The following is a 12,896-nucleotide window of genomic DNA, read 5'->3' as shown; positions in this document are numbered from 1 at the left end:
TAGAAGGCATCTCCATGCTTGAGCCTTTTGTTCCTACATACACCTCAAAACATGGCTTTGAGCACGCAATGCAGCACCATAAATCTATACGGCTTTGCTCCTGTTCAGCCAGAGTTTGCTCCAAAAATTCCTACAAACAAGCTCTTTAACTGGTCTAAGTTCAGATCAGGGTGGGGAGGCAAGAAAAAGAGAGGAGAGAGGAAGTGAGAGGGGGATGTTGTGCTCCCAAACACCCAAGGAGGCAGAAGCAACACAGATGGGCAACGCTACTTTTCCTTCCCGACCTCATGATGCCAAATACATCTGCATTAGTCTCAGCAAAGATTCACTGACAAAAATCCTCCTGCACAACAAAAGCAAACAATTTGCAGCTATGGGAAATAAAACCATGTCAGGAGATTCAACTTCCATTTCTCATGAGCAAACACCTCTTCTGCGCTGCCTTTGAAAGTATAGCTCCATTATTGTCTTTTTTTTCCTCGGATTTATATTCATATGTTTATGAGTCCCCCTTTGTTTTGGGAAAGTCTAATTTTGGATGGAGATTCCAGCTCCTCTGTATGGGCCCTGTTCTCTACAGCAAAACTGTAAGAGATTGCTGCGTCTGAAACGTCCCCCCTGTTTGGGAAGCTGAGAGCTGGTAACAGACTTCATGGCTCAAGTTTTGTTTATGGCTGATTACACCTGAGCATGGACAGTGGCTGCATGTGTGCGTGCAGTGAATGGGGCTGGAGAAGAAAGCCTGACCTGGTCACTTTTCCTTAAGAAGAAAGAGCTTTGAGAGCAGTCAGAATCAGAAGACAGTGCTGAAATGAATGCCAGCAATGTCATTTCAATAATCCATTAAAAAGCCTCAAGTCAATTCAGTGTGAGTTTATTGCCAAACTAAAGATCCAAGGAAAGGAGTCCCTGTTGCACGCCTTCATTTTTAATTCCTTTACTCTTCTGTAGGGGAAAATTCTCATTGGCTCCATTGCTAATAAGGCCAAGGTCTTGATCTGTTTAGTCAGTTGAATTTTGTTTTAATTATAAAGAAAGGTCACAGGAAACAGTATGATGATTTTCAAGGGATATTTCAGCCAGACATAAAATCTTCTATTACATTAAATAAATTCTAAATTGAAAAAAAAAAATTACACACAGATATTTTAGCATCACCTCTGTAAGCAACAGTCTTGAAAATTCTTCATACGCTGAGCTGCTGGCATTATGGAAATCATCAGTGAAGTTGTAGTTGAGAATCCTCATAGTAACACCAAATATCTTGGCATCTGTAGGACACAATATTAAAACACACACTGACAAAGCAGAAGAGGAAAGGATTCAGTCAAAACTGATGTACTCAGACCAAAATCTCAGCTGATGGAGGGAGAAGGGGGGGAGAATGTTGAGAGAGTTTGGTATTAAACCAAGAAAATAAAGCCAATATTCTGCTACAAGCTTCCTATACATTGAGGAGATGCACTTACATCAGGTCCATAAAGACATTTAGGTGCCTAATTACAACTGCGTGAGAACTGGGTATACACATACCCTTGTGGACCTGAACCTACATAACTCCTGCATTTGAGTTACATCCGGGGTTGAATTGCCTGTGAGCTCATCTCTCGTCCACCAGTCACAATTATTATTTTTTTCCTGATCTTGGTAGAGTGAATAGTATGGCTGAAAATAATAACAAAAAAACAGTGCATGCCACTTTTCTGTCTGGTAAGCCCTGGCAGATAACGTACAGAGCACGTGAGCCAAAACCAAGAGCCAAGGAATCTATTAACCACTTTAACCTGTATAAACAACCTGAGGCTGTTACTCTTTGGACTGATCTTTGGAAAACTTTTCTTTTTCTCAAGGGCTCCAACTTCATACTCTGAAGTCCAGCCCCCTGTTTCCGTAACCACTAGACCTCCTATTTTCCCTCTACAAAGGGAGTAATTTCCTTCTGACCCAAACTGGAGTCATCCCTCATCTGATCAAAGGGAAGGCTCTTATGGATAAACGTAAAGAGCAGCATTCTCACTGTGGCCAGTATTAAATAGTTCACTGCCTGCTTTTTGAAGAAAATGTGGAGAGATTTATTTCTTTATTTGCATGAAGGCTTAGGAAATAATTTAAGGATAAAGGAAAAGCAAAATTATGTTTGATCAACACACTAGGGTCTCAGGGAGCTAGTGTCACTAGCTTATTGAACAAAATTATGCAGGTATTCTGCAAGCTTTCTTACACATCTCGTTATTCCCTTTAATCCTGGTCACTCACAAATATTCAACCGAATCTGGCCGTCCTCTGGGCACTCTTGTTAGCTCAGCTAAGCCCTTGACAAACCAGTTGACTGGATTTCTCACTGGCCACAGCCGTCAACCAGGAAAAATGGGGCCTGATGGGAGATGGGTGGCAGCAGAATGCAGTGCCAAGCACAAAAAAAAAAGTATTCTACCTTAGCCTAATATCTGTAATAGTCTGAGTCAGCTCCAACACTGCTTTATCAACTAAGGCCAGCGCTCTGCTGCCTGATAGTCTGGATTGCATAAATGCTGGGGTAGAGGAGAGAAAAAGTGCTGAAGGAGGTGGAAAATGGAGTTCAGGGAGGACTAAATGGATCATTGCTGAACTGCAAGTGAGTGGAGAAAGAAGGGGAGGGGGGGGAATTAGATATATTTTAAAGTGGCTATTTACCTGTTTTAACATTTTGATGGGAGATGCTGGTTTTTCCACAGGTTTCATAGCTGATCTCTACTGAATACATCACACCTGCTTCCAGTCCAGACACGTCCATTTTCATTTCCTCTGTCTTCAAGTTTTGTATAATCTCTTTGCCCTTTAACACTTGGACTTGGAAAGTATGGTTCAGAGTAGAAGTGACATGCCAGGACATTTCAAAACCGTTGCTGGTAACGCTGAAGATTCGGTGGTTTCTAACCGCAGAGGAGTCTATCGCAGTCCCAGGAAGAGCCATCACAGAAAAATCAACATTTCATGTTTAAAGCATTGTGCTATTCTAAATCCATTATAGACAAACACTTTGACAATCAATAGGGGAAGTTCCTTTTTACATTACATCAGGACAGATTCTGCCCCTGTCACAGTACCGGGTACCCTCATCCATGAACCATCCCATTAGGGTGATTAATTAGGTGCTTACACTTTTTATTTCCTTTTACTATACCTATTTGTGTTGAATCTCTAGTAACACTAATAATCAGCCAATGAGCTACAGCTTCAAGCAGCAGAAGTAAGTCTGGAGTAGTGAATCTGTGTACTCTACATATGTTGACACCTGCTGTGCCTTTTGTCACTTTAATCATCACAATGCACCTCTTCAGGCAAAGGCTGCCTTCATTTATGCCTAGAAAAATCCCACAGACACCAGCTTTTACAGGCTGGTGGCAGAGTGGTGGGTAGCATTTCACCTATTTATGCCACTCTAGTCCGGTACAATCATTGTCATGTCAATGGGGAAAGACAGGAGCCTTCAGAGATGATTCCTCTCCTCAAAGGAGGACGAGGTGTCTAAATTGGGTAGGATGAATTGCCCTCCAGCAGAGCCTGTCTGTCTCCAGAGAGAGAGCCCAGACTAGACACCTCTCCTGTAGACAGCTGGGGTTAGGTGAGATGAACATCATCCCCCACACTAACCTAGAGACCATGGCATGCTGCTGCCACAACTTCAATTCTTTCATGCGAATGGTTAGCCTGAGAAAAAAGTTTGTTTTCTTAAATTGTTTCAATACGACACAATTTTTTCCAGGCCTCTGAGCCAGGTGGCTGCCAAATACCCCCAAAGCCATACTGCCCCTGCTCTACAGGGACTTCAGTTTAATTCCTCTAGCTTCAGCTTGGATCAGAAGTTGTGGCTGAAGATCAAGAATATCCAGCCTGTCTCTCTGAACTAGGCAAAGAACTACTTAAAGCTATTTCCTCCCACAGGAAGAACAGGATGTTGTTATAAAAGCATTGTGATAACTCTCACCTGAAAGGGCTGAAGGCACCCATATAAAGACAAATTTACTCAGACAGCTATCATGTATAGCAGGGAGAGTATTCACAAAGGCTAACTCCAGTGTAGAGTAGCTTTGGCCAACCTCCCTGACTCACGTACCCCACCAACATCTTTACAGACTTGAATGCAAGAGGCCCGCATCCCGGTGGCTGTGGCCAGGAGGAGCTCCTGTGGTCGGTAGCAGATCCTCCCGTACCTTGTTCCAGGACAAGCCTGGGATATGCAGTGGGCTGGGTCCAGGGTGAGTGAGTGGTGCTGGCCTCGCACAGCCCTCACTGGCATGCTTCTCGTGCTGCAGGATTATCCAGCACAAGCCCTATGATGGGACCTGCACTTGAATGGTTCACCACGCACAAGTGGCTCAAGAAGCCAGCGCGGCCAACTCCACTTCCAGGAGGCCAGTTGCCTTCAGTAGCCATGGGAATAACAGTGGGGCTTCTCCAGTGGTCACAGCACTACAGACCCTGATTCAAATGCCCCGTTGGGGGAGCCTCTTTCCCTTTCCATAGGTGGAGATTCACTCCAAAACTATTACCAGCTTCTGCGAACACCCTCCTGTAATTCAACCAGCCCCAGGACAAAGAGATCAAAGAGTGGCTGAATTAAAAGCAAGACAATATTCATTCAAATCCAAGGTTACTTACAGCACCCAGCATCTGTGGCTTGGTTAGTTATGGACAAGAGACTTGAATTACTTATAGACAGAGAGCTATTGCTAGCGTTAATGAGATCCAATGCTGAACTTGGAGTAGATGCTGTCATGCCTAGAGGAAAAATGGTATTATCAAAGAGTTAAAGCATTCCTAACAACGTAAATCCAAAATAATACCATTCATGTTTTCCGCAGCTGAAAAGCAGCAATAGAAGTAATATAAATAGAAATGAAAATAAATGTATTATCATATCACAAAAGCATAAAGTAATACATTATCTTAATTTTTGAGATTAAAGGATCGTAAAATTGTTTTCTAACTAAAGCATTGAATCTGCAAGCACTCATTTATCTCATTATCTTTAAGCCTATTAGCAGGCCCATTGATGTCTGTGGACTGTAAGTACATGCCTCTATGTTTTGCTGAACTGGTACCACAAAGTATTCTTTCACCCATTGCCAAACTCCGTCTGCCTCCAGCAGAGGACCCTGTATAATCCAGGGTGGGATTATACAACCACTGAGCCCCAACTGCAGTCACGCAGTCAAAATGGGAAGGAGAGTTCATGTACAAATAGCGTCACTAATCGTATTTCCCAGGAGGCTGGGGAGGTGTACTGACACTGAGCGACTTGCTCTGAGAAGCAGTCAGGGTCTGAAGCCAGAGGGTTTGGCAGGTGAGTACGGACAGCTGAGGGTGAGATAGGAGAAACCGCCAGTTACCGTGAAATATATACACTGCATTTCAATCAGAAATAGCTAACAGCTGGCTTATGTGGCATCTGCTCCCAACAGGAGGAGAAGAGGCACTGTGTGCTCCAGAAATCTTTGCCTTGCAGGTGGCTCCTGCGATAGACCACAAAGTCCTGCAGAAGTGTTCTCAGTATTTCCCAAGGTGAGACCTACGTTTCTTACCTTCCTTTCTTGGGGTCAGCTGGTGAGGGTTGACATCTGCATGTTCGTGCTGAGGGTTGCAGCTGTAATAACCCTCCAGATTTACACAGGTGTTTTTCTCGGGACAAGCGTTGAATTCAACATAGGAGCATTCATTGACATCTAACAAGAAGAACACACCTTGCATAGATATTGATAGCAGCATCAAGATTGATCTGCAATGTGTGTAGACCAGGCTCTGGATATGATAAATTCAGTGTAAATCTGCAGTAACTCTGCTGAAGCAACTCTGGGTGTATATGAGTGCAATGAAATCAGAATGCTGCCCTTCCCCAAAACTAGCCCCCATTCAGTTACAACCCTCTCACTTTTTACTCCAGTTCATTGGAATAAGAGGACAGTTTGTGGCAGCTCTTGCTTACAGTTGCAGGGTGTCATCCAAACCTAAGAGATGTCAGCGGCAGGGAGAAGGAGATCTACCCAGTGATTTCACTGGAAGTTGGACTGAGTTTTCAAAAGTAAACACAGAATAAGAAGAGATGACAACGGTGCTTAAGGATGCATTTCAGGAGTGAAAATGTTCAGATAACTACACAGAATAAGTAGATTAAAATAATTTAAACCAAATATATTTAAGTGTTTACCTAACATTTAAAAAGTAGGTAGCAATACGCTATAGTAATTAACAGACTATAAATACTCCTTGTTTCATGCAAGCTACTGGAAGTAATACATGTCTATAAAACCAGACTGTATCTGCTTCCCAAGAATACTTTAAACACTTTTTTTAAGAGCCTGACTAATATAACTAATGATTGTGCTACAAATTTTGAACACCTTTGCTTTTTCATATGAAGATGGTCTATGCTATGCTATTAGGAGAAAATAAAGTTAATTGAAGAAGCAGGAGTATTCCCCTCCAAACTATTCACTCCAAAATAATTATTAACTAACTACAATCCTCTCCATCCTATAATGGGTAGGTTAGGGCCATATTTGCAAAGTTTACAAGATTCACTACGCTATTTTTGAAAGCAAATTGATAGTCATACAGATGAAATCCCACGTGAAGATGGATGAAGCCCCCTGAAAAAGCTTCCCCCCGTGACAGGATTATAATAATTAACCTTGCACTTCTGTGTCAATCACTTCATACACACGCTTCACGATGTCCTTCAAGGAAGAAGAAACCTCCGCTAGCGGAGCTGGCTGATGCAGTCCAATGAGAACCTGGGAGGCCACTGTCCCAGCGTATACATCTGCACGGTTACTCTGGATATGGTGCACAGAGGCATTCAAGGGCTGTAACGCACCAGTAATCTGGAAAACAGGGGAACAAACACTTTGGTATCTCATTTCTTTATCAGCACAACTGTATGCCAATGAGGCATAACCTATGCAATGATTATCATCATAATCTGAGTGTAGAAAGCACCAATTCAGAAACCACCGTAGCAAAGTGGCAACATTTAGGTCTGTATTTATGCAAGGTGAGCTCTTCTTATTACCGCATTTCACAACAGAGTTACAGGACAGAAATGCCAAGCTAAGGGACGTGTGGAGCTTCATGTCGGATCTCAAATGCTTAGGCAGGAGGATGCAACTCAGGAAGAAAAGGAAAAAGTCTCTTTGGCTTGTAATGCTTAAGCATCAAAATCTCAATAGACAGAATATACTTTAGACATGCTATTACAATTCATCTGTAATAAAGCTGTCCAATAGTTCTTACTTTAAGCAACTAAAAAGACTGCTGAAAAAAGGAATAGAAAGAAAAAGAAGAAAAGCAATAGACTGAGCAAGAAGGCTGGGACTAAGAGCCACAGAGAGACCCCAGGACTGACCAAGTCATCACAACTGCGAGTCAGGGATCAGAGAAGGGACATGGTGGTGGGCTGAGCATTAGGAGTCAGTGGAGCAGACAGGGCCTGGAAGACATTCCTCAGAGTAGTAGCTCATTGCAAACCTTCAGTTTATATTTCCTTTTTTTTGAGTGTTTGACTTTGCCATAGCTTGCTTTAGACCAAGATATGAAAGTCTTGGTAGATCATTGCCCTCTACTCCTTACTATACTGCAGGCGACAGGACCAGGGTTTCTCACTTTTTTAGGATATGAGAAGGGTGAATTCAGGTAGGAGGAAGAAGTAAATTCATGCAACATCCCCATGCTACTGCTACCTTCTATTCTTCTGCCTGTCAGTGCTAGTTGATGATGGAAGAAGGGTTTCCTTTGCTACTAGCCCACTCCCAGCTGGAAACTGGGGAGGAGCAGAAATAAAAATGGAGGGAAATAGGGAACTGCCCTCTTGGGTACCTTTCAAAGGCCATATCCAAGCCTGGTTTTCTCCATGGCATGGTGATATGTACTAGGGAAATGCTTCGGGTTTATGGTCTGGAGGGTCTTTGTCCTAGTTCCTCAATCCGTTTCCTAAATACCACTTAAAGGACAGAGCGAGCCCCCCTGTCTGAGTGTGGCTTTAGTTTGCAGCCTGGTTCTTCCTGCGGACCCTCCTTTCGGGAAGCGTGCCTCACGCCTCTGCTAGGGCTGTATTTTTCTTGCTTGCCTTGGACTCTTCCCATCTGCTAGGGCTGTGTTTTTCTTGCTTGCCTTGGACTCTTCCATCTGCCGTGTCTTCCCATCTGCTAGGGCTGTGTTTTTCTTGCTTGCCTTGGACTCTTCCCATCTGCCGTGTCGGGGATAGGGAGGGGCACGCCGTGCTGCTGTCGCGTGGCCGTGCACGCGTGATTGCCAATGCCGCTGCTAATCCATGCACGAGGCAGAGCCTCGGTCCTACAGCAAAAGCAACGCCCTGCTGTCTGCCCCAGCGCTGCTTCTGTGGCAAGAATGACAACGAAACGCCCTTGACCCAGGCACAGTCCCCTGCGTCTGGGGGTTCACAGTGAAACTTCTGGCGCTGCTGAGTCCACCTGCCATGTAGTTCCCAGTGCCATAGATCAGGTTTGTCTCTTGAAAGGTTTAACTCAAAACTCCTTATCAGAAAACATCACGCTTTGCAGGTCTTGAAATCCGGACCCTGTTGGTCATAGACCCAAAATTGAACTGCACCAGAGCTGGAGCAAGCAATTCTTAAGCAAGAAAAAAACCTGTATTTCAGAATGTCTTTAAACTGCCCTCGGAAGAGACCTGAAAAATTTACCAAAGAAGCTGATAAATCAATGTTACTTGAGCTCCTTGAGGATGAGGCTGACATTCACCAATTAGGGATAAATTAGGGCCCAAAAAATTATCATCTGGTGGAACAAAGGGGGAGCGACTGGCTGGCAGGGTTATGCCCAGCACAGAGGACTACGAGATCCCTCCCGGGCTGGAGCAAGTGGTGGTTACTGAGTAACAGAAACGTGGACACAACGAGCAGCACACAGGAGCGTTCGTGTCTGTACGTACCATGGAGTGCAAAAGGCGTGAATGATTCAGAAGGTGGGAATCCACTCTGATTAATTCATTAAAATCCATTTTCACAAGCACTGTCGCGTTGTACCAGAATGTTCTTCCTGAAGCATACAAAACAAAAGAGCCAAGTCATCCCAGGTCTGATGCTATAGAAAGCAACAGAGCTATAGGCAGGCTCTGAGAAACTGAAGCAAGCTTTAACTTGGCAAATATGAAGAGCCCATGTACAGCCATCAGCTACGGCCTTGTTCACCATATGCTGCAGGCAGCGGCACCAGCGAAGGAGAAAAGCCTGAGCAAGGTCCACTGGACCCGCAGCACCCAGGGTTCAGCACTCACGGGTGCAAGTACTGAAAATGAATATCCTGGAATTGATCCAAGGCAGATTCCTGTATTTGTTTTATGAAGAGCTATGGTAACAGTTTTCCTGCCCACTCCCACCCTTAGAAGGAAAAATTAAGCGTATTTCTATTAGAAGCAGTCCTGAGTTTATCAGTAACATACCCTCTGGCATTGGATCCACACAGCCTGTTCCTTTGGATGAGTTGCAGCATTTTTTAAGCCCTGGACATTCAGTATCGAACATGCAAGGATAATCAGATGTTTCCATATTCTCCATTGGACAAATACCAGGTCTTGAGGCAAATACACTGGATCTATTGAGTGCTAAGTAACAAAAACATTTCTGAGAACAAAAATACAGAAAATTGTTTCCATAAAATTGTGCTATTCGATTTACAGCAAACACCTCCTCCTCATTTCAGAAGTGCGTCTGTTCTGAGGTTTTCATGGGGAGAAAATAGCAGCCTAAAATACCATTATTTCATTTCAAGAGTGTAAATGTTCTCAGATTTTTCTCTCGTTCATGACATTTCTGTTACAGAAATTCTGAATTTATAATTTTCCATTAATAATTATGGATTAATGGATGGATGGATGGATGGATAGATAGATAGATAGATAGATAGATAGATAGTTAGATAGTTAGTTTCTGAATGTGGAGACATTGAAGCACTGCAAAACAGAAAATGTGCCTGATGTCAGCAATGACTAATCCAAATAATATATAATGATCAAAGGAAACAGGTAATGTCTAAGCTATTAATTGTGAGTTTTCATTTAACTTTTTGTTGCGACAAAGTTAACCTTTAGTTATAGTAGTTGAAGATGTTACGTGAGAACAGAGACAAAATGCTGTTCTCGGGCACAGTTCAGTGGGTTACAGAGAGGGGCAGGAGATCAGAACGGAGCCCGTGGTCTGCAGCCTGGCCCGCTCCGTATCAGCCAGCCAGCCATCCTAGGAGGTCAGTAGCCCATGCCAGACAGCCCTGCAGAGAGGGTGGCTAAGGCAGAAGGTTACTGCATCCCAAGGCAAGGACAGACCGTGGTCCTGGCTCAGTGCCAGCACATACTCTTCTCTGGAGGAAAAGAGAAAATATTTCTAAGCTCTACAAACATTGCTTTCACCCACACTCTCAAACATAGCTCCAAGTAATGCTCAGCTCTAGTCTTTCCAATCGACCCGAAAGATTTCTCTTTTCTATTCATTTCGTGCCTACAGGTTTTTGGTCCTACAAAGTCTTGATCCTTTACTGGGCAATTAAAGTCATCCACTGGACATGCAGTCATATTTGCATAAAGAAATAGCCTATTAAGACCAGTGGTTTTACGACTATGGTCTGTGTCTTTTTGGGGGCCCAAAGTATGCTTGTCAAGGGTCTCTGAAAGGTAATGAAGAAAAGTAAGCATAGCTTAATGATGCGGGTCCACACCTCCGCTGAAAAACCTGCCAAAACCCACAAGCTGGAGAACAGTGCACTGAGTTGAGACCTCTCGGCAGCATGCAGGTTACCTGCAGGTGTAATTTCAAACATTTGCATGCAGAATACATGGGACAGCACTTTCCCCCACTCTTTTATATTGTATATTTGATACACTGTGTGTATACTTTGTGTGCACACAGTCAATGAGCACAAGCTTTAACAGGGCTGTGAGCATCTTTCAAGTGGAGTTGGTGTTAGACCCTCAAGAGCTCTGGGCAGCAAATTAGGAAACTCTACCCCCACGCCCAACCCCAATGAACGGCTGACTGCCCTACAGGGAGCAGGATTTGTCCTGCTACCCAATGCAGCCTAGTGTGTGCCCCTTCATGCCTGCAAACCAAGGGCGTTTGTCCTCCTTAGTCTTCCCCAGGACCAACTCTGCCTCCAAAGTTCATTTTGAGTCACAGGCCTAGGTTTGCAGTGGGAGGACAAGGGAAAAAAAATCAACCCTGTACCATCTTACTCAAGTTACTTCTGGGTCCAGCAAGCCCCAGTAGTATTACTCTGCTTCCCAGCATGGATCAGGAACCTCTGCTTCTGGCTCTGGGGCTGGCACTATGGGCCATTCCCTGAAACGGGTCTTACTGCTAGAAAGCCTCTTCCCGATTTCTAGTCTAAAGCCACAATAATGTGTGATACAACCTCAGTTGCCCTTAGATGAGTCCCACACACATTCCCAGTCTCACGCGATTGCTCCGTCCCAGCCTCCCATGCAGAGAGGCTAAGCAGCCTCTCGCACTGGGAGCTTGCACAGACATGAGCACAAAGGGATTTCCCTGCGTTAGCACATCCAGTGCTCCTTACTATTCAAACCAGGTGGATCTTGGTAAGCTTGACACAAGCATCTAAGTCCCTCCAGCTCTGAGATTCACGTGCAGTTCAAGCAGGTTTGAGGTTCAAAGCAGCTTTTTTCACTTGGGTCTTTTTTTGGCATGTTTAACTGCGGTGTAAAAGATTTAATGAGCCACATGCAATCTCAGAAAACACTCCTGAATCCTGGCCGAGTGCCACACTAGCCATTTATCTAAAATCAAAAGGTCATCATTCTCACATCAGCGGAAACAGATGGATTCACATCACATTTCTGCCTAACTGTACAGATGCACTTTGAAAATTCGATTTACGCTCTCCACTTCAATCATCTTCGGGATAGTCACCTACCAAGCAACACTGTCAGCACTGGGGAGCAAGCCAGCCAACTCCTCTGTCAGTCAGATAAAGTATAGGCTTTTCTCCTCCATTATTTGCATAAACGTGCAGAAGCAGAAACGCAGCACCCAGTGCTTAGCAACGAAAGCTCAGTTACCAGCCTGTCCGCATGAGAGCTGATGGGCATGCTGCAACCACAGGATGGGGGGATCTCCAAGAAGACAGATGCTGAGGGACACCATTAGCTCAGCCGTAACCCCGTCCCTCTCTCTCCTTCCACCTGGAGGGGCCGGGTTTCACCCAGAGGGTGCAGCAGAACCAGGGACCGAAACCCTACATTTGTCTCAGGCATCAGAAGGTTGAGACAAATCTATGATATTATAGAAAGAGCTCCTGGCAAAGCCTGTTACAAAGGCAGACTGACATTTTTCATCACATGACCCTGTTTTAGGGGTTCTTTGAGCATTGCTAGACCATCTGCTCAGATGGATGCTTTCCATCCCAATTGCCTGTCCGGAGGTTACTCGGGATGGAGGGCATGTGCTGGTTCAGCATCTGACAAATATTTAATACCTTTCCCTGAAAAGACATATCATTCACTAGAACATATTCAGGAGCCATGGGCTGAAATTTGGCAAGGATGCAGCTGTTGGACAATGGAGGAACATGGCCTTCGAAGCACAAAATCAGTCTGCATGCTCAGAATAAACAATGAAATTTAACCACTGCCACCTCCAACGGGTTCATCCCACCGGCAGCACCGCAACATGGCCATCCTCTGCCCCGTCGGCACTCGCACTGGCAGTGGGTGGAGAGCTGGCAGGGGCCCCTGGAGAGCCCACAGCTCAGATGAGACTCTGGGTACCCCTGCTTCCCCCAGGGCCTGCTGGCGACAGACGGGGTACACCTGTCTCAAAGGGGGAAAAGGATCTTTGCACAGGACTTAGCAGGGCTCATTGAAAGAGCTTTAAA

The 12,896-nt window shown here is 44.6% G+C and overlaps 1 protein-coding gene across 1 annotated transcript in view; it reads right to left on the bottom strand.

Annotated features, from left to right (window-relative positions):
- The window catches only part of UMODL1 (uromodulin like 1), a 55,843-nt gene that overhangs the window by 30,863 nt on the left and 12,084 nt on the right, over positions 1-12,896 (bottom strand). Inside the window, exons 3-9 of the mRNA XM_009282999.1 lie at positions 9,457-9,618; positions 8,947-9,053; positions 6,671-6,863; positions 5,565-5,705; positions 4,642-4,761; positions 2,674-2,928; positions 1,159-1,271 (exon numbers count right to left, since the gene is read on the bottom strand). Of these exons, the coding sequence (XP_009281274.1) occupies positions 1,159-1,271; positions 2,674-2,928; positions 4,642-4,761; positions 5,565-5,705; positions 6,671-6,863; positions 8,947-9,053; positions 9,457-9,618 (1,091 nt within the window). The remainder of the gene's footprint in view (positions 1-1,158; positions 1,272-2,673; positions 2,929-4,641; positions 4,762-5,564; positions 5,706-6,670; positions 6,864-8,946; positions 9,054-9,456; positions 9,619-12,896) is intronic.

This window comes from Aptenodytes forsteri, unplaced genomic scaffold (genome assembly GCF_000699145.1).
Source record: "Aptenodytes forsteri isolate BGI_AS27 unplaced genomic scaffold, ASM69914v1 Scaffold2, whole genome shotgun sequence".
Classification (NCBI taxonomy): Eukaryota; Metazoa; Chordata; class Aves; order Sphenisciformes; family Spheniscidae; genus Aptenodytes; species Aptenodytes forsteri.
Note: the sequence above shows the minus strand (reverse complement) of the source record. Positions and strands in the feature narration are given on the sequence as shown.